The sequence below is a fragment of the Sinohyriopsis cumingii genome, chromosome 7 (assembly GCF_028554795.1).
Source record: "Sinohyriopsis cumingii isolate HCF-2022 chromosome 7, ASM2855479v2, whole genome shotgun sequence".
Lineage (NCBI taxonomy): Eukaryota > Metazoa > Mollusca > Bivalvia > Unionida > Unionidae > Sinohyriopsis > Sinohyriopsis cumingii.
This window is the reverse complement of record NC_142967.1, coordinates 120499932-120522224: the sequence shown is the minus strand read 5'-3', so window position 1 is coordinate 120522224 and position 22293 is coordinate 120499932. Positions and strand designations below refer to the sequence as shown.

Sequence of the window (22293 nt, the reverse complement as noted above, 5' to 3'; positions counted from 1 at the left end):
ACTATCCATAAACGACATTGCAGCACTGAGTAAATCCAAGATTAAGAGTAAATTCAAGTGTAAGCCTAAATCCAAGATTAATAGAAAATTCAAGTGTAAGAGTAAATTGGCGTGAAAATATTGAAACTACCTGAAATGGCTGTCTGCAAACGTGGACCAAACGTAGCAACCAAGGTATCTGACAAGTTTTCATAATGATCACAACATCGTTTAATGCAACCATTTTCTCTATACTTAATATACCAGTTTCCAGATTGCAATGCGCATGCCCAACTCTATTCTGGAGTAGAAATTTCAAATTGAGCTGCTTTTTATTTACGATTGGCGCTGACACCAGGACGACCACTCCTAACACTAACCTCCTAATGCTGAGCGCCAAGCGAGGCAGCTGTTAGTACCATTTTTGTAAGTTTTTGGTATGACTCAGCCGGGGATCGAACCCACGACCTCGGAGCATTGGTGGAATTGTTCCAACTGACTGATATGCCTTCGGTAGACAGTTCACATTTCACAGCCATAAAAGAGAGACGTGAGGACAACTGCAATGCACACTTCCATCTTTGTTGACCTTTGTATGTCCTTGTGCTGCGTAAACGCCAGATACGTTTTTGTAAATGAACGTAAACACCTGACATTTTTTCCAGTGTGACAACCTGACACTTTTTGCAAATTAAATTTAGAAGAAAAAGGTATATAAAAAAATAATAACTCCCATTAAATATTTCCTTGGGAAAGGTGATGCGATTCAACTATTAGGGAAGACAATTCATACGTTTTAACCACAGTATCACAGCTGGGTTTCTTTCCCTTGACGTGTATAGCCATTCATTTTCGATAAATTTACCTGAGAATCTATGTCGCTTTATCTATCAATCAAGACGTTAAAACTGAGATAAAATAGGTTAGAAAGACGAGGTTCAAAATATGACCAACTGGGGAAAGATATGATCGAATAACTATTTTGCTGGACCTCAAGCCATTGACATTGTATCACTGTAGCAAGAGAATGTCAGAATATCTTGGCGGGAACTCTCTCTCTCTCTCTCTCTCTCTCTCTCTCTCTCTCTCTCTATATATATATATATATATATATATATATATATATATATATATATATATATATATATCGTGAAATTCCTCTAACAGTAGTTATAAGAATACACTCTTTTTATTTATTTATTAGGCACGGTTGGCAGCGCAGTCTCTAAGTTCACAGCCTTTTCCGTCAAGTTGAGGAAAACAAAACTCGGTTTAATTAATTCGTCGCCGTTGAGAACTATATTCCGAACAACTTTCGTTCACATAGAACAATATGGCGGCGGAACGAGACATATTCACAATCAGAACGAACAATCTCGGCCTTTTCTGTCGTAACATATGTGATACACTGTGCCACAAGTGAATCACCAAACATATCAGATTAAAGTGTATTCTTACAACTACTGTTAGAGGTTATTTCACGATATGGCGATGGTCTAATTGCATATGACACACTACAATACAAATTTAAAAAATTGAAATATTTTCAGTAATAAATCAGTAGATTTGTAAATAAATAAAGACTGCATTGCTGACCATTTTTATAAAACATGTAAAATCTAAATGCTATTGGTATATCCCGCCGCGTGTGATACTTGGAAAAAGTGCCCTATTGTTCTGATTGTATTGACAAAATGCATGTATATATGGTAGTATTTAAATGCAGTCTAATTAAAATCGGGATCTTGGTATACCAAAACAAATTCCCGTATGTTGGAGATCTCGATTGTAACCACGTAGTATTTAACATTAATCTAATTAAAATCGGGATCGTGGTATACCAAAAAGAATTTCTAGTATGATGGAGATCTCGATTTCAATCAGGTAGTATTTGAATTCAGAATGAATTCCTTGCACTGAGATAATGAAAAAATGTCACATTGGACTATTTAAAATCAGTGGCGCCACTAAGGGGTGGGGGATGGGGTGCGGGAGATACGGACCGCACCGGGTGACACCATCAGAGGGGGTGACACCAAAATGACATTACTAAGGATTCTGTATGGACTGTTACGGAAGGGGGTCCATGGGGGTGACACCATGAGTTACCTGGGGGTGACTCTATGAGTTTACGCACTGGGTGACACCAACCCTAGTGACGCCACTTTAAAATTTCTGTTTCCCCTTTTAAATGGTTTTCTGAAATTAATAATTCGGGGTGGGTGGGGTGCGTCGATATCTTTCAACATTCATTATGTAGGGCATCGAGTGAAACTCACGACTATAGTCTATGTCATTTTTTTGTTTCGATTTAGATACGCGATAATCTTACTTCTTTCTTTCTTCCGTCTTTATTTTATCTCGTCCTGCTACTGTCTAGCTCTTTCCTTATTTACTCGCTTCAAACAATGGCAGTACTGAAGACTTCATTTTTAAGAATGGCTATCTTATTGGTGTCCAACGTGCCTTTAATTGTAAATGGGATCACATGTTGATTCTCTCTTTCGCGTCATACTTCAATGCGTTTGTGTCATACTATTTACTTCAATGCGTTTGTGTCATACTATTTACTTCAATGCGTTTGTGTCATACTATTTGCGGATAATATAATACTTTAAAATTCACATATGAACATGACAATAAATAAAAGCTCTAAGTCTGGCAAAGGACCTTTTAAATGTCAGCGGGAAAGCTAAATTTTCTACAAGTAACTCTGAATTTAAATTATTCTCACACAGATTGAGATTGTCCATCATGGTCTGACCCATTTGACCTCGCGTGTGATTACAAAGGAAACTCCGATTATCATCTAAATCAGTTATTTCACAAGAAAATGTAATCGTTGTTAGTCTTTGACCTGTTGTCGATGTCGATTTGTTAATACTATTCTTACCACACAGTTATCACCAAGCCTGTTCCACATGACGCCAAGCCTGCATCACATGACACCAGACCTGACACATGGTCACCGTCTTGATACAAAATAAATAAAAGATAACCTCCGTCTTATCAAAGTAGGGAATACTTCTCTCTCCGCAGTTGTAGTAAACGCCGAAAGATGTGGAGATCCGCCGCGATAGCTTTCGTGTTTTTCTTACATTTTTTGCAGACAAGCGCTCAAGATAAATATAGAATAGGTAAGTGGATTAATGGTACTACCTCTTATATAGGCTTTGTGAGTTTTAAAGGAATTTTGAAGCAGATGCCAGGCCATATATGGTGGCCAGCTTGCTTGGCGGAGGAAGAACTCTGGAAGATTGCGGTAAGAACCACCAACCCACGGGAAGCTATTGGCAAGCTTTCTCACATACCCACAATTGCAGACCCCGAGACTCCAAGCCGCGATGACAGGTAAGATGTGAGTAACCTGTAAAGGCAAACGCCTTCAACTAATCGGCCTCTAGAGGTCCCTAATGTATAGACTACGATGATGATGATTATGATATTATTTTTGTTGCGATGATGATGATGATTTGATGATTATTATTATTATTATTACACTGCTCGATGCTCGATTCCATAAAGCTTTTCTGCATATATATATATATATATATATATATATATATATATATATATATATATATATATATATATATATATATATATACACGTATGTGTTTATCCTCTTGAGAGATAGATTTATCTAATATTTATATAATATAAAAATATCAGCAGAAAATCGATTTTAGTGTTATTAGTATATTCTTCGCAGTTTTTTTTACATTGCGAATAAGCTTCCACATCGTAACTGTTACATGCTTTCCTATATTCTGATACAGTGATATTGCATTGACGATGATGAAAGACAAATCACGTAATTGTCGAGTTTACAACAGAAAAGAATATCATTTTCAAGGTATAGTTTCCATGGAAGGTCAGATACAAAGAGATTAGAGAGACAAATTTGTTAAGTTTAATAATAAGTCGATGTAATGATCAACACACAAAAGAATCCATATTTAAAGTCAGGCATATATCGAGTTTGAAGATGTGCATTGAATCATAACTTAACCATACTTGGATCATTGACGTGCTTTAGATCATCGAAACATAAGTGTTGTGGAGGGCCATGCATTTAGGTACATCTGTACTCCTCCATCCACTCTAACGAGGAGAATATGGTGGCAAAAAAACACTACCGACACTAGCAGGTTTTTCACAAATGGCAACATAATCAATTTCCTGAACACGAGCAGACTGGATGCTGGCACGTACAGCTGCATCGCAGAGACTGTAAATGAGGGATTTCTAATGAACACTACCATGGCGATCATCAAACTTAATATCCAGTGTAAGTATTATATTTCTGATGATATGAAACTAGAAAAACATTACGGCTGGTGTGTGTGTGTGTGTGTGTGTGTGTGTGTGTGTGTGTGTGTGTGTGCACATTGATGAGATACAAATACATTTTGTTCAATATTAGTATTATTATACATAATACACCCTGTTTTTCATTAAAAGGAAACTTAAACAGCTTAACGTATATATGTTGATTAATCAGGTCAAGCTACTTGTGTCCCGTTTGAATCATCTGGTCAAGCTACTTGTATCTCTTTAGAAAGATCAGGTCAAGCTACTTATGTCCTTTTTGAATCATCTGGTCAAACTACTTATATCTCTTTAGAAAGATCAGGTCAAGCTACTTGTGTCCCTTTTGAATCATCTGGTCAAACTACTTATATCTCTTTAGAAAGATCAGGTCAAGCTACTTGTGTCCCTTTTGAATCATCTGGTCAAACTACTTGTGTCCCTTTTGAATCATCGGTCAAACTACTTATATCTCTTTAGAAATATCAGGTCAAGCTACTTATGTCCTTTTTGAATCATCTGGTCAAGCTATTTATATCTCTTTAGAAAGATCAGGTCAAGCTACTTATGTCCTTTTTGAATCATCTGGTCAAACTACTTATATCTCTTTAGAAAGATCAGCTCAAGCTACTTGTGTCCCTTTTGAATCATTTGGTCAAGCTACTTATATCTCTTTAGAAAGATCAGGTCAAGCTACTTGTGTCCCTTTTGAATCATCAGGTCAAACTACTTATATCTCTTTAGAAAGATCAGGTCAAACTACTTGTGTCCCTTTTGAATCTTCTGGTCAAGCTACTTATATCTCTTTAGAAAGATCAGGTCAAGCTACTTATGTCCTTTTTGAATCATCTGGTCAAACTACTTGTGTCACTTTTGAATCATCTGGTCAAGCTACTTGTATCTCTTTAGAAAGATCAGGTCAAACTACTTATGTCCTTTTTGAATCATCTGGTCAAACTACTCGTGTCCCTTTCGAATCATCTGGTCAAACTACTTATATCTCTTTAGAAACATCAGGTCAAGCTACTTATGTCCCTTTTGAATCATCTGGTCAAACTACTTGTGTCCCTTTTGAACCATCTGGTGAAGCTACTTATATCTCTTTAGAAAGATCAGGTCAAACTACTTGTGTCCCTTTTGAATCATCTGGTCAAACTACTTGTGTCCCTTTTGAATCATCTGGTCAAACTACTTGTGTCCCTTTTGAATCATCTGGTTAAACTACTTGTGTCACTTTTGAATCATCTGGTCAAACTACTTGTGTCCCTTTTGAATCATCTGGTCAAACTACTTGTGTCCCTTTTGAATCATCTGGTCAAACTACTTATATCTCTTTAGGAAGATCAGGTCAAACTACTTGTGTCCCTTTTGAATCATCTGGTCAAACTACTTATATCTCTTTAGAAAGATCAGGTCAAACTACTTGTGTCCCTTTTGAATCATCTGGTCAAGCTACTTATATCTCTTTAGAAAGATCAGGTCAAGCTACTTATGTCCCTTTTGAATCATCTGGTCAAGCTACTTATATCTCTTTAGAAAGATCAGGTCAAACTACTTGTGTCCCTTTTGAATCATCCGGTCAAACTACTTATATCTCTTTAGAAAGATCAGGTCAAACTACTTATATCTCTTTAGAAAGATCAGGTCAAGCTACTTGTGTCCCTTTTGAATCATCTGGTCAAGCTACTTATATCTCTTTAGAAAGATCAGGTCAAGCTACTTATGTCCCTTTTGAATCATCTGGTCAAACTACTTGTGTCCCTTTTGAATCATCTGGTCAAGCTACTTATATCTCTTTAGAAAGATCAGGTCAAGCTACTTATGTCCTTTTTGAATCATCTGGTCAAACTACTTGTGTCGCTTTTGAATCATCTGGTCAAACTACTTGTGTCCCTTTTGAATCATCTGGTCAAACTACTTATATCTCTTTAGAAAGATCAGGTCAAGCTACTTGTGTCCCTTTTGAATCATCTGGTCAAGCTACTTATATCTCTTTAGAAAGACAAGTTCAAGCTACTTATGTCCCTTTTGAATCATCTGGTCAAACTACTTGTGTCCCTTTTGAATCATCTGGTCAAACTACTTATATCTCTTTAGAAAGATCAGGTCAAGCTACTTGTGTCCCTTTTGAATCATCTGGTCAAACTACTTGTGTCCCTTTTGAATCATCTGGTCAAGCTACTTATATCTCTTTATAAAGATCAGATCAAGCTACTTGTGTCCCTTTTGAATCATCTGGTCAAGCTACTTATATCTCTTAAGAAAGATCAGGTCAAGCTACTTATGTCCTTTTTGAATCATCTGGTCAAACTACTTATATCTCTTTAGAAAGATCAGGTCAAGCTACTTGTGTCCCTTTTGAATCATCTGGTCAAACTACTTGTGTCCCTTTTGAATCATTCGGTCAAACTACTTATATCTCTTTAGAAAGATCAGGTCAAGCTACTTATGTCCTTTTGAATCATCTGGTCAAACTACTTATATCTCTTTAGAAAGATCATGTCAAACTACTTATATCTCTTTAGAAATATCAGGTCAAACTACTTATATCTCTTTAGAAAGATCAGGTGAAACTACTTGTGTCCCTTTTGAATCATCTGGTCAAACTACTTATATCTCTTTAGAAAGATCATGTCAAACTACTTATATCTCTTTAGAAATATCAGGTCAAACTACTTATATCTCTTTAGAAAGATCAGGTCAAACTACTTGTGTCCCTTTTGAATCATCTGGTCAAGCTACTTATATCTCTTTAGAAAGATCAGGTCAAGCTACTTATGTCCCTTTTCAATCATCAGGTCAAACTACGTATGTCCTTTTATTGCCATATAGTAATTAATAAATGAATGAATGAGTTAATAATCCATCTGTCTTTGTATGTTGGTGTGTCTACTTATGTCTATCTGTTAGTCTGTCAGACATGTCTTTACTATTCTTTCTTATATGCATGTAAACATATATAGTTATCTTTTCGACTTTATGTTTTGGGTCATTCTTTTTCCAAATATGGTGGCAGTAATATCTTTTGAACCATATATGTATAGTAGTACATAATGAATTATATATCTATTGTATATAATGAATTGTATTTTGCTGTCGATGATTCGTGAAAAACACTGCCATTGTCATGTCAGCTATTCTTTTATTCTACAGACCCAGCCAAAGTGACCCAAATGTGGATCTCAGCGAGAGAAATTGAGCAGAATGGCACTCTATCCATTTCTTGCACGGTGGAGGGTCACCCGGTGGACTTTACATTACTCATCGTTGAAACGCAGAGGCAACTCGTATCCGGGGACCTTGAAGCCTCCTTTACGATCAGCTTGAAAGCCACATGTATAGATGAAGGGACGTACGCATGTACTGCTAGGAACTTTTTAAACAAAGAAAATTCCACATTGACACAAAATGTTTATGTTTGGTGTAAGTATTAATCGATGCATTGTTTGTGTCGTTTTTTTTTTTTTTTTTTTTTTTTCGATCTGTTTTTTTTTTTGGTTCAGTTATACATCACACTTTACTTATTTGGTTACGTTCATATCATCGATCATAATATTTACCAAAGAAATGAGATTTTTACTAAATTAGATACCATTATGCAAGTGCACAAAAAAAGATGAAATTTATTTCTCCTACGTGATTATATTTCTGCTAATCTCTGAATGATACTGACTAATTGTATTGCTGTGCTTCCGAATCAATGTTCCATTAGTAAATGCCGTGCAGGGTGTGGTGATATCAATAAGTGTCGTTATCTTCATAGGTCCACCACAAATAGATTATTGGCATCCATATCCAAATATGAAATATGCCAGACTGGGCGACAACCTGACTTTTGACCTCACAGTTTGGGCTGACCCACAACCTGAATTCACCTGGTTCAAGGCTGAATGGTGGAATCACTGGCTTCCAACCCCAATTCCAAGGGACCGCCAGAACAACTCAAAACTTACAACAAGTCTTAAAATTCAGAATGTGCGACCGAGTGATTTTGGGAATTACACAGTATTGGTAAAGAACAGTCTGGGCACACTGAATTCGACGTTTTATTTACAACCTCGAGGCAAGTACAATCACATGTGAAAACTCAATACCTTGTTTCCCTCTACCGTTGAGGAATGTTGGTTACCAGCAATATTTTGTTCATTTGTATGAACGCCCCATGCTTTAACATTAAAAATAATTTCAAATTCAGTACATACTAAATTTCAAATTCAGTACATACTATTATACAGGAAGTAAGTAAACCATGGCCAACAATCTACGTCACGAGAAGTGGTGCATTGCGGGAAATTTGAGCTGCCATATTTGACAGAAAAAGTGTCGATTCGAGGTCATGTATTTAATGTACGAGTATTTTGAATAGTTTTCATTCAAAAATACCGAGTGCACTAAAGTCAGCAGGTTCTCAGAGTAGTATCGCTGTAAATAATCGTCCCAAGCGCTGTTGATAACTTTGGCAAACACCATCATTTACCTAAAATGTTTGATTAATACGGATAACCATCGACGATTCGAATATTGGCGTTAACTGGTTATCAAAATTTGGTTACCGGTTAAGGACTTCATCACCTCGTTTATTTAGTTAGCTGAGCAAATGCATAAACAAGCAGAAATTGTGAATACAATTCTCACTCTCTTCATTTTCTTCAAAAACACACATTATACATGAAGTTAAACCTTATGACAAATCTGCATGGCTACAGCCCCGTGCAATACATGTACCGTAATATGCTATTACAGTAGCATACAGAATAATACTAATAACACGTTTATTCAACCTTTGCGCAAACATTTACACACACACACACACACACACACACACACATTCGCTCATTCACAACCACTCGAACCAATTGCGTTTGAGAGGTCAGGCGTCCTACAGCTTTACATCCAAGTCGTTTGAACGCTAGCAAAACACACGTTCAACACTTAGCATTTGAGTGATCCTGACAGTTGGCTCCATTTAGAACTGATTACTGCATGAAATGGCGGGAAAAAATGACAAACAAATTAAAGGTGGATGGTGTACTTAAAGAGAGCTCATGATAAAGCAAGTAAAATATATATTTGTGCAAGGAAATGTTATGTATAAGTTTCACTAGATTTGTCAAATTGGGAACTTTGATTATGCTGTACTTTTTTTTCTTCCGTATGCAGCCTACACGATGTGTTCTTTTTTTTACTGCGATTAACCGGTAACGGTTCAGTTAATGTGTTAACCCATACTACACATGCTGATGGTTAGTAAGCCTAAATTAGCAAATTAGTTCATAATGTTTAGTAAAATGGTGACCCGATACTGTTAATGAATTTACTAACCGTTTAATTAAGCCGTAATCTATTAAACCCTGTAACCAATTTTCACGCTTGAACAACTCTAGAAGGTTCAGTTATCCGTTTCTTACACTGTCTATATCAGAGGTGGGCAAACTTTCCAGTGCAAGTGCTGCATACACAAATTTACACCTTGTCGCGGGCCGCATAGTTCATTAAGTAAAATAATTAATACTTGAAATAGCAAAAACAAAAAGGTTTTTTTAAATAACACCATAATTAATTTTCAGTTGTTAATATGCTGTTAATATTTGTAAACTTAAACTTCAAAAGAAGCACATATATTTGATAAACAGAGTAACATAAACAGAGTCAGTGCGAATGATGACTTGTTCCTAGGCCGCATGAAAACCCTTGGCGGGCCGCATGAAAGCCTTTGGCAAGCACATGCGGCCCGCGGGCCGTAGTTTGCCCACCCATGGTCTATATGGTGGACCCTCTTTCATCTGCACTCATGAAATGTATAATGTGGATGCAAGTCAAGATGTGTAATCTCACTGTCTGAAAACTTGGGCACTGACTAACTTTTGTGGTTTCAGCGACTCGTTCATTACGACTTCAATGTTTTGGAGACTATTTCATTTATACTCATGAAACGTTTCATGTGGTTGCATGTTGAGAAGAGTAGCTAAGCCATACAACCTAGGTCACTGTGATCTAATTTTAATGCTTGAGCAACTTGTTTTTTTTTCATCAATCCGTTCGTTACACTCTCAATATCCTAGAATCTGTTTCACCTAAACTCGTAAAAAAAAGTTGTTTTAATAATTTGATGCATTTCAGGGGAGTAGCTCAAGAAAGTCAAAAGTATGCCAATGCGACATAATTCTAAGGCTTGAATGACTCTTGGAGTTTCCTCCATGGCAATGTGCATGTTGTCAGATTCTCGAAATGTCTACCGGTAACGCTATTAATATTAACCGTAAGATCTCTCTCTCTCTCTCTCTCTCTCTCTCTCTCTCTCTCTCTCTCGTGTGATACTTAAGTTGTTTTGATTTTTTCACAACGGTATATTCTTTATACAGGTCCACCCGAGCCACCGTTCGACTTAAGGATAGTTGACCTGACTTCAACAACAGTTACGTTAGACTGGTTCATCGCATATAACTACTTTGAAGACTCCCAAACATTTGCAATCCAGTATAGTTACCAAGGATTGCCATTTCAACCAATCGCGTACACAGTCTATTACAGCAACCAGTTGGTATACCATGTGAACTACACTGTTTCTTACTTGACTCCTGGTACGCAATATTTCTTCCGTGTATACAGCTATAACAGATACGGGGACAGCAACTACTCCAACACCGTCAACTTTGTAACGTATGGTGAGAACTAAAGTAAAATATTTTTTTTAAAATCTGGTTTGTGCAGTAAATCGAGACTTTATCACAACAGAAGAAAGATGCCAACTTCTTAGCATGACGGTATCAATACAAAGCATCAAGTTTTCACATCAATATAATATTTCCAATCTAACATTTACGAGGGTAGATGGGCCGCAAGATTTTAAGTAGTATCATAAGGGAAGGGCCGCTATGATAGCCGCCTGATCTGAGGGCACATCTTAATGTTTGGCCGAGTCCGACACTGTTGACTGTCTTACAGCATATAGACTGTTCAACAACGTCAAAATACGAACCTATGTGTTGGTAGATCATATAGCCTCATGCGTCCCCGTTTTTGCACACATCAGTGGTTTTGAGAGCTCTTGACTATGTCACCAAAGGCAAAGGCTAAGCGAGTGGCCAATGCCAGTTACTGGAGCCAGTTTACTCACTGCTTTCTAATTATCCGTACTAAAAGTGAAATCTAGAACAATTTCATGGCGTCTGGAAGTAAATTACCAAAATGGTATTTAAAGTCTTGTGAACATTGAAATAAATGTTCAAAGTATCGTTGTCGTAACGTCATAAGCTTGCAATTTGCATTTTAGCCTCTCCATATTTAGGAGAGAAAAAAATGTGAGTCATTGTGATACTGATGAGGATTACCACTCAAATGTTTTGTTGTTGTTGTTGTTGTGGGGTTTAACGCCATTTTTTCAGCACATGATAGGCTATACATGGCGGCCAGTATTAATGGTGGAGGAAGAACCCGGGAAAACCCCAGAAAGAACCACCGACCCACGAGAAGCTACTGGCAAGCTTTCTAACATACCCACATTGGCTGAATCTTAGACTCGAACCGCCGCAGACAGAGGTGAGATGGCAGTGATCCGTAACGAAAAGCGCTTTAGACCACTCGGCCACTCGGGGCCCCAAATGTTTTGTAAAAACCTATAAGTCTGTAACTACAACTATCTAATGCAACCTGCTATTTTTACGTTTTTTGTTAGGGGGAAACCTTTTTTCTCATAATGTATAAATTATAACCACCATTAGACAAAGGAAATAATAGAACCATGACGACAACCGAGGGACGTATATTTTTATTGGGTAGTAAATTTATCTCTTTATCGTCATTTCAAACTTCAGTCAAAAACTTAAACTTTATGTTGCAGAGTTAAGGTATTTACTTCTCCCTTGCTAACGGGAACAGATTCAAGCTTGAGATATTTGATACAAAATGTTATTATAACATGTAGTTCCTCTTTGCAAACTATTCTTGTTTTCACTTGAATGTAAATTCAGTTACAGATTCATTATTATCATTGTTAATATTATTAATGTAGCACAACAGTAATCATCCCCCTCCAAAACATAAATGTAAAAACAGGATATATTATTATTATTATTATTATTATTATTTGTTGATTTCAAAATATGAATAAATTTATTAATTTTAATCATGTGATAAAAAATAACCAATTATTTTAAAATAGTATTTCTGTTTGTACTTGCCATTGACCAATCGGATTGTTGGTTAGATCCATATGGTAATAGTTCTCTTTTTCCGACGACAGTGTCTCAGTATTGATCTGGCAAATCAACCTTTCTTTCCAGCAATATCCATCCAACGGTCTTTCTGCATGAATGTACGCCCTAGGCCTGAACAAATTTTACCCTGCATAGTATTAAAGGCTGAGCTTCAGTACACGTACTAGACTTGATTTCGATAAGCAAACAAAAATAAAGAGAAGAAACAGGAAAAAAATAGAAAGGAAAGAAATACAGGTTAACATAATACAAATAAGTGAACAAAAGATACACACGTGCATGTTCATAGCACGTGTGTTTCGTTTTTTTTCTTCCCGGAAACGTTCAGCTCATGTCTCGGCATCAAGCCTGGTACAAGTATTAGTGTCAAACTCTTAGTCCAATGCGGGGAAGAGTTAAGTAAATCCACTACATTAGGCAACAGGAGTTGTGTAGAAAAGCTGTTTGATGGATATTGCTAAAGAGAAAGGCTGATTCTCCAGGTTATATCTGAATCGCATTCGATTGAGTTATTCGTAATTACGATAGTGTCTGTTGAATCAATACGTCTGTTTGTCTTCATCTTGCCATTTTGAGGCAACAAGAAATAAAGCCCAGTGACGAAAGTGGAATATGAAGGATGGCGAAGTCTGGCTTGCATTCCTTGTGTATTTTGGAATAGATAGTGATATTTCCTTTTATTTCTTAACGTTTTGCAGCTTTTTAAGGATGAAACTCCGGGGAATTTATGCTTCCCGGATTCTAAAGTACACCCTCATTTCTTTGGATATATTCATAGTTTTAAATATGCTTTTATGTTCTTCCTGAAAGGAGCCAAACAACCCTGGCTTGCACCCAGCCTTGACACAAAGACGATTGCTGTTATCTCGGTGGCTGGGGGTTTGACGATAGCGTTTCTTGTAGTTCTCTCAGTCTGGTGGATCCGAAGGCGGCGTACTTGTAAGTAGTTTAATCCACACAAAAAAACACAACATGTTGCTTTCCATGCTGTATGCACATTAGGCCCAGTAAATGCACAATGTACCGAGTAACCTGGCGACATATATATATATATATATATATATATATATATATATATATATATATATATATATATATATATATATATATATATAAAAGTGAAAAAGCTGTTTTGGACTGTGTCCTGACAGTACAGTCCTGCGGTCAGGGTCACTACTTCTATCGAGACTCTTAAAACAAGTTTTAGATATGGTTTACCGATCATCTGACGTACTGAGTGGCTTGCAACGTATGAACAATGTACAGTATAATGTCACCACATCAGGTCAGTTGGAACGACGGGAACTGGAAAGAAACTAGTAGGGCAGTCGTGGGTCTGTGCGCAAAATTAACTTGCCAAAACTTTCTTTAAGGAACTCAAAAACCTCCGCATGACGCGAGGCCTCAATGGTACCGTTTTTTTTCTCATCATGTCCCTATGTGAGTCTTCCATTTTGCAGTACAGTAGGGATATCTATGCGGTATGTTCCCAGAAATAGTAGGTAACGGTACTTTGTTTTTCATAGCGATAGGCATAGGTGAGCTTAATAGGGGCTATTTCCGTATACCGAACGATAGAAACAAGGCACAACTTTCAGGAAGAAAAAGCGTGGTTGTTTCCATGAATCTTTCAGCTAGTGCACAAAGCAGGCATCCAGGCATGGATCGTTTGTTTGGCCACGGGCCTAAGCCAACTGTAAATACATTGGGTTTCTGGGCACAATAATATTGTTGTCACTGAGGTTGGGAAAGATAATCGTAAGCATCTGGTTTTTGTCTTTGGTGCTCGGATTGCTGGCCATACCAATGGTGCCCCATGGTCCTTTTGCACGAAGCGCGCGGAGGAGGGAAGGAGGGAAGGGGTAGAATTAATTGCCGTACTGAGATATGCTTGGAGCAGCTAGCTGTTCAGCAGCTTTGTTGTGCGAGTGGCGGTCTTGTGGGAATCAAGATCCCTTCTCTGAAAGAAATGTGCTTCAGGGTGGGTTTGAGATGGAGGAGTTTGGTCATCGTGAAGAAGAGCTACCCGTCGCGTTGAAACAGCTGAAGCCACGCTTATCGTGCAATCTAATAATGAACAATAGAAATGGAAGCTCTGGCTGGACTCAGTGGAGATAACCTATCATCACTTAAGGACGAAATTCTCAAAACGAAGGTCCATAAATTCTGTAAGGCAGATAACTTAACAGGGATTCGTATTTACCCATTTGATGAGGTCGAGCATGATTACAGAGGAGAAAAGGATTCATATACCCTTGGCACGATTGTACCCGGCGTGGTGTAAGCATGACAATATATGATTTCCTTGGCAATGAGAGACCACCAACAAGGGTAAGTAGAAGGACCACATGAAACCCGTTAGTTGTACAAAAAGAGGCCCAGTTCGAAAAAACCGCTGCAGGTTTGCTGGCCGATCACGAGCTACCAGCTACAGAAGGATCAGAGGACACAGCTCTCAAGTCAAGGAAACGTCAGCACAGGAGTCTAACAGCCTCACGGTGCAAGTGGTCCATTGTTTCAACCCAACGCTGCAAATACTGTGTCGTGGGCATTTAGATAACCTTTAGAACTTGCAGACCTGAATAACCACATTGCCATAGAAAATGAAATGCTGACCGGGTGGAAGAAAGCGAAAAGAAGAAAGTCATGGGATGAGCCAGTAGATACGAGGTTGTGTTAAAACCCTAGAAGACGAACATGAATTGTGGCTAGAGGCGTTCGTACTAACCGAAAAACCTTTTACACTCTGTTTATCCAGATAAGGGATACCATTAGGCAAAATACTCCACGAGGATATGTTCCTAGCACAGAGGTTGAGAACACTTTTCCGCGCACAGGTAGTCACTATAGCGTCGATTTTCACCGCGTTGAGGTTTGTCAAAAGTATTAATGTGCTTGCAATATTAGGCAGGGAGGCACACAACAGACTTCGGCGCATAAACTAGGCCCACAGCGTGTCCTGGAAATGCAAAATATTGTATTAAAAAGCATCTGGAACAGCTGGCCTGGATGCTGAAATCACTAGCTGAAAAACGTGGGCTTGGCTTTGCCCAGAATTATCACTTCAGTCGTGTCGTTCATCCTTAGGGCAGTTGGATGGCCGGCTGGAAACCTCACGCTGATTATCATCCCAATAGATGTCACATTCTTTGCCGTTATTCGCTCGCGTTTGTAAAAAAAACAACAACAAAAAAGTAAAAAACCAGCATTGTTTAATGGCTTCTTGGTTTTAAGTTCTAGCGGATTATTTTGGCGAAGTTTCCACAACGCTGATGTTGCTAGCAATGAATGACTTGATAAATTCCCCAACAGGCGCAGCGCTAGCCAGATGTTGCTTATATAAGCGAGAAAGGTCGAAGTCCACATCTTCGTGCTCCGTTGGCTGGGGAAGTTATGGTGTTCTTTCTCAAGCATATGCTTGCTGCACTTGTTATGGTATCATGTTCGCGTTGAGGTTAATGTTGGTTCCCACCACTATGTAATCGGTCGCCTCCTGAATGTTGTTCTTATATCCACAAAGCTGTCAGCTAAAAGCTCCTTGTCAGCGGAATCACACCAAGACTGACCCCGTGAACGCAATCTAATTTAGTCCTCTGTCTTGTACTTGAGTTCTGATAATTAGATATCGACTTCATGACATCATTAGTCCGGAGATGTCTGCATTTATGAGCATGATAAACTCATTTAATCAACCGAATACCTTATCTGCTTCGATGATGGTAAGCGTCATGGCCTGTGTGCCAAGGATTGCCCTCGTATACTCACAGATGTTACCGTTGAAACGCACCAGACAGTAGTGGGTAAAGCTTCGCGATTTGATTCAACATCAAGGACACAAACCCACTTTTTCCCCATCTTCGTTCTTGTCATTCACAAAATGTACGATGTACTGTTTTCACTCTGGCGGCTCCCACAATGTATAATTCTCAGTTTCATATATAATGGAGTCTGTCACGTGGGTGTGGGTGCTATCCAGTATTCGGTGGCCGTATATACGGAATGAGCCCCAGGCAATAAAGCTGATATACATTCGGTCCACACCATTGTTCATGTCATGTTTTATCCTCGAGTAGTCCTCTGTTCATGAAACAGTTATTTCAGATGGCTTCGTATTTTGTAATGTTAATACTGTTTTCAATCATGTCCTTCACCATTTCACCTGGAATGTGGTACTTCCATCTGACTGAGAATATTTCCTACTTGGTAGTAAACGTGAAAGTGGTAGACGTTTTGCGATAGCGCTTTTAGACCTAATTTCCAGTCGATATTGGTAATGGTGGTCGCGAACGCAGACACCTAAACCAGTGGTCGCGCACGCATGAGCAACGTTGACTTGATTTTGCCAGAACATCATTTCGTCTACATTTCCTGAGCTCCATTGGTTATGCTGACTACTCTGCAGGCAAACTGACGATGTACACAACATTGACCGACCTCGCCAAGTACATGAGAAAGGACAAGGCGGCAGCACCAGCAACCTGCATGACTGGAAAACTTCGACCCTCTTTTTGTAAATGTAAGATGTTTTCTTAACGGCCGACTGAATCTCGTCAGTTCTTGGGCTTGCGGCAATAAATGTGTATGCTTTTTACCGCTTGGATTCATAGCAATAATTTCAAAACGTTGGTGGTTTACAACGACAGCGACACCACCATCGTCTCTGGTGACGGTTTTGACCTCGTCTCAATTTGCATCTACTGACTCCGGTAATGAAGTCATATCATCAGAAACATTATAGTTACTTTGGATGTGACAAGCAGTTTCATACATGTACTCAGTACACATTTCTTAGCCAGATACAAACCTATTTACTCAATGTGTAAGACGAAAAATAGTGCGAGATGGTGTAAGAATTTTTTGGGGTACTCGAGTGGCTACTTTTGACACACGAACGCAGCCTTAAAATATAATCCTTCCGTTTTTTAGATGATGCATAAAATGTCTTAGCTGTTCGGAACGTATTTGTGTTCATTATGTGCGCTTATCTGACCATTTCAATCCGCCTGAATGTTAATCTTAAAATATGCAAATATGTTCATTGCATAAACTAATATATATATATATATATATATATATATATATATATATATATATATATATATATATATATATATATATATATGGCAATTTCTTAATTCAGCAGAACTCAATAGTATACACAAAAATCAGTCCTTCAAGCGTTTTCACATCGTAGCCATTGATGTTCTCCAGATAGATATATTACACTTTCAAAGTACATTGTACTTTTGAAAGTATAATGTGCCTACCTGAAGAACATCAATAACGAGGATGCGAAAGTGCTTAAAGGAATAAAATATATGGAATAAAATATATGTATATATCAAGATACATGCAGTCGGTAATGGTACGTGAAACGGTCTAAGGTATGGATATTAGTCGTCAAAACTGAGATTTAGTGGTCATTACCTACTTAAATCATCGAAGCGAAATATTCAACTGCCTCAAAAGCTAGATTCAGCTTTCAAGTTCTGCGACTCTAGCTGCATCAAGGGACTCGGATTTAAAAGCTGTTTGCACAATCGTAGTGGGTGAAATTTAAAGAAGGCGAGTTTTGCGAGAAACTTCGATATATTAATGTATCTCTCGTGATTCTGCATTGGACTTAAAATGCCTACCAACGACAGAGCATCTACCAATGGCATAGCGTCTAACAAAGACATAACGTCTACCAATGGCATGGCGTCTACCGATGAATGGCATAACGTCTACCAATGATATAACGTTTACCAGTGATATAACGTCTACCAATGACATGGCGTCTACCAGTGACATAGCGTCATCAAAAAAACATGATATCTAAAGTATTTTAAGATGTTAGGAAGACAATGTATTCGAACCCTTCATTAAGTGAACAACTGCAGTCTACTGACGGGCGATCCTAAGTCATTCCTTTATTTGTTTTATAAACGTTAGTATGATAAATTTAGTAAGTTCATCACCTATGAGGCATTTGTATGTTCATATGTTACCGATGTTTCGTCTCGCAAAACAACGAACGCATGATTTCGTACATTGACATATTGTTTCCCCATGCATATATCCAACCTCGAGTTATATTTTAAAACATAATGCTACCTTTCCAAATGTTTACAAGACGTGAGATGGTCTCAGAGGTGTAGAAAAAAGGAGTATTCGGAAAATGTCACCGACGTCGCATCGTGCACTACATATCCTTGAATTGAACAATATGTGATATTGTATGTGACCGTGGGGATTTCAAAGCAAGAGTGTTGACACAAGGCAATTTTCAGTCTCTACCACAACAGTGGCAGCAGCATAGTGTGTTACTCTTTTCCGTATGTCCGTCCACTGGTCCGACACATCTTCTTTAGGGCTTTCATATATGTTAGTTTTTGGGCATTGTAGTGGGTCATCTGTGTTCTGTGAATACATTTTTAGTTCATTCTTGATCCTTAAAGTGATATTTCTTTTACAGCAAAGTCATCATTGTAGTATATAAAGATCAAAGTATAAACTCGTTTCTTTTCTGCTACAATATTGGATCATTATATATTTCTATATCTATTAGATTTCCCCAAATGAAATATTCAAGATGAATGTTAATATTTTTCTTTTCATTTGCACGCTTTTCTATAAACCAGAAAAATATCCATATAATAACGTAGATCTTTCCTTTAATCATCTACGTCTCTTTCAGACAAAAGCTTGAAATGAAGGTTTGCAGCTTGGAGCCATGGATACACAACATACAGTCAAACTCATGAAATAATGAAATGTTTCTAAACATTTATCTCTCCTTACTAATGTTATGAGAATACAACATGCAGTAGCATGCAGTATTATTGACGATGAGCAAATGAACGAACAAAATGTATAAAATATTTTCATCATTTAAATAACTAACATATTGTTCATTAACGCCGATTTTAAAAGTATTACTAAATATAAATATATTCGACATTTACTTTGTACATTATAGAATGGCATAAAATGAATATAATTGACTTTACCAAATTAATAATGGTTTGTTTATACATTTTTTCTTCAGCAGAAGTAATAAATACATAATGTTCATGTTTTTTTGTCGATATGCTTATTTCCATCCTGTCACGAGGTATATATATATATATATATATATATATATATATATATATATATATATATAGAGAGAGAGAGAGAGAGAGAGAGAGAGAGAGAGAGAGGGGGGAGGGAGGGAGAGAGACAGACAGACAGACACACAAACACACACACACACACATATATATATATATATATATATATATATATATATATATATATATATATATATATATATATATATATATATATATTGAGTGGCGTAGAAATGACGCTTACCTACAGGAAACGGACTCTCCATGAAAGCAATGCATATGACCATCTTCAGACATTCACATAAAATCAATCGGTAGCGTTAAACAGCGACTAATGCGCATTTGTAAATGTACACAATGATAGATTTTTTAGCGTGCAATTTTGCCACTGAATCATGCACTCTATTATTGCATCTTTTTCCCATGAGAACAAGCTTAGTATCTGGTAAATATAAAAATTGTTGTCAAATAAATAAGTAGCAAGTCTAACCGAGGAAAATGTTATTTATTTAAGAATTAAATATTTTGTATTTTATCATACTCATTGAAGTATGACAAAAACGCTGTGCTTAAGTCTGCTGTATTTTATACATTCCTACTTCAGTGAACGTAAAAGAAAAACTGATCACTCCTTATAATAAAATTTTACATCTAATAAAGGCAAAATAATGAATATTCGTTAAACAAAGTATGTTAAATACACTATTCTAACATTGTCTAGCGGAGTAAGAACAAATGCAGAATAGCAAACAGTATCCGTAATTTACATACAACCAATCAAAAGACAGCAACCAGCTCCCGGACAGCATGGTACAAACTGACCATTGGTCACCAAGACAAGACAAAACAAGATAAGATAAGATAAGATTTTTTTTTAAGGTCTTCATGATTGAAAGCAACATTTCAACATAAGGTCTGGTTAGCTTTTTACCGACATTTCATAAAACAAATGAGTCACTGCAACAAGCATGGTTTGCAAGACATAAACACACAGCAAATGCACAGATACAATTGAACAAAATACACCGTATAACTTGAAACATGAGCAAGCAAAGCATTTCAAAAGGCAGTGAATAAAAGTGAATTTAGTATGAGGATAAATTAAAACACAGTTTAGGATAATTATTGGTAAAGATTGAAATTTAAATTAAATGCAGAAGCGCCAAATTAGGACTACAAAAAACATGATGTGATCCAGCTTACGCGTTGCTCAAAAAGAAAGGGCATTTGATAGTACATACGACAAGGACAGAAAAACAAAAAACGCTAACACAAACATTAGTCGTCATCACGGCAGGGGGGAGGGGCGGGGATACTAATTAAACATATTACATTTTCAGTAGAGGAAGAGGACGATGTACATATTATCTTAAATTGAAATTTAAAAACCATTACATTTTGAATGCAACATCTGCACAGGGTGGGTTTACATAAAGATAGTCCAGATGATACGATTTCCAAATGTTTCTCAAATGAACCAGAAATGTGTTCGAATATCACAAATGTCCTGACACCCATTTGGTATGACCTTGCAATGACAAGTGAACGAAAAACTGGCCATAAAAACAAAACTTAATCGATGTCACTGAAGTGTAAAATATAGTCACAGTGACATCATTTTCTTACTGTGGTGTTGTGACACCAAGTCGCACACATGTTACATAACTTGAGCAATCAGACAAAAACATTACTGGAGTTTTCGTTTTTCAGATTCCGGATAAAATTGTTTGCCCTAACTATTGAAAACAAAATTATTCAATTTATACCGTAAACAAATTTATATTTGATTCTAAAACGACCAAAGGTGGAAAAAAGTTACAAACTACAGTTCATGGTATTTTTAGACTATAAACAAGCAAATTGAAGACTATGCTAGCTACACAGTTGACAATGCGTGTTTACCGTGATGAAAATCCAGTAGTGACGTTAACCTAAATTTAGCATGGAGAATAAGGTAAAGACATTTCACTAGCAAGCTATGCATCTTTTTTTCTAACAACATCTGTTCGTGAACAGCTCCGTTCCCGCCAAGTGGTGATTAATTAGAAATTTAACTTTTAATATTTTAACTCTTTCGTTTGATGTTGGTCCGGACGGTGAGAAAACAATGATTGGATAGTAACTGCTGGTTGCGGAATTTCCTACTGACATTTAAAAAGTAAAAATGTTTCAGAATTAGATCAGTATACGGGTTTTATGTTTCCTTTGAATATGAAAACTGTTATCTGCCTATAAAATATTTTTAACTGGCGAAGATTATTTGACATGGATCTGAAACGATTTAACATATATGAAACAAAATTGAAATAGTTTCCTTAAATGATGGAGATATATCATTGACAAAAATGGAAGAGTCAGGAAATAAGGGAGTACTTAACGACTTTGAAAGAAAAGAATTTTACTTTTTTGAAGAAGAAGGACGTGCGACCTCTACAGTGGTATTTTCTGATTAAGACGTGGACCTCTACAGTGGTATTTTCTGATTAAAATACAATCTGCTATATTGGCAATTCAAAACGTCACGTAGTATGCTGACTAATGCCTTGGCAAGCAAAATGACATGTTCACCAAGAAAAGGAACAACTTGCCCATCTGTTTTTAAAAGTCAGTTTATTACACTCCCAATAAGTATAGGACATGCTGCCTTTGCCTTTGGGGCTAACTCAAATATTTACCATTATTTATTAAACCCC

The 22293-nt window shown here is 37.2% G+C and overlaps 1 protein-coding gene across 3 annotated transcripts; it reads left to right on the top strand.

The window, feature by feature from the left end:
* Positions 1-1097: 1097 nt before the first annotated feature.
* Positions 1098-19562, top strand: LOC149796035 (synaptogenesis protein syg-2-like). 3 transcript variants are annotated; one of them, XM_089965954.1, is made up of 7 exons: positions 1101-3116; positions 4019-4270; positions 7444-7713; positions 8054-8353; positions 10653-10955; positions 13317-13445; positions 19186-19562. In XM_089965954.1, the coding sequence occupies exons 1-7, from the start codon at positions 3038-3040 to the stop codon at positions 19200-19202; spliced, it is 1350 nt and encodes a 449-aa protein (XP_089822080.1). In that variant the 5' UTR covers positions 1101-3037; the 3' UTR covers positions 19203-19562. The 3 variants fall into 3 exon arrangements, with proteins under 3 accessions (XP_089822082.1, XP_089822080.1, XP_089822081.1); XM_089965955.1 differs by having other exon boundaries at positions 1103-3330; XM_089965956.1 differs by lacking the exon at positions 8054-8353 and having other exon boundaries at positions 1098-3116.
* The last annotated feature ends 2731 nt before the right edge of the window (positions 19563-22293 follow it).

Bases quoted from the DNA above. Each gene is read 5' to 3' on its own strand.
- LOC149796035 (XM_089965954.1), top strand. From the start codon at position 3,038: ATGTGGAGATCCGCCGCGATAGCTTTCGTGTTTTTCTTACATTTTTTG. The intron at 4,271-7,443 runs GTAAGTATTATA...TTTATTCTACAG, and splicing joins CATCAAACTTAATATCCAGT to ACCCAGCCAAAGTGACCCAA. The intron at 8,354-10,652 runs GCAAGTACAATC...TTCTTTATACAG, and splicing joins GTTTTATTTACAACCTCGAG to GTCCACCCGAGCCACCGTTC.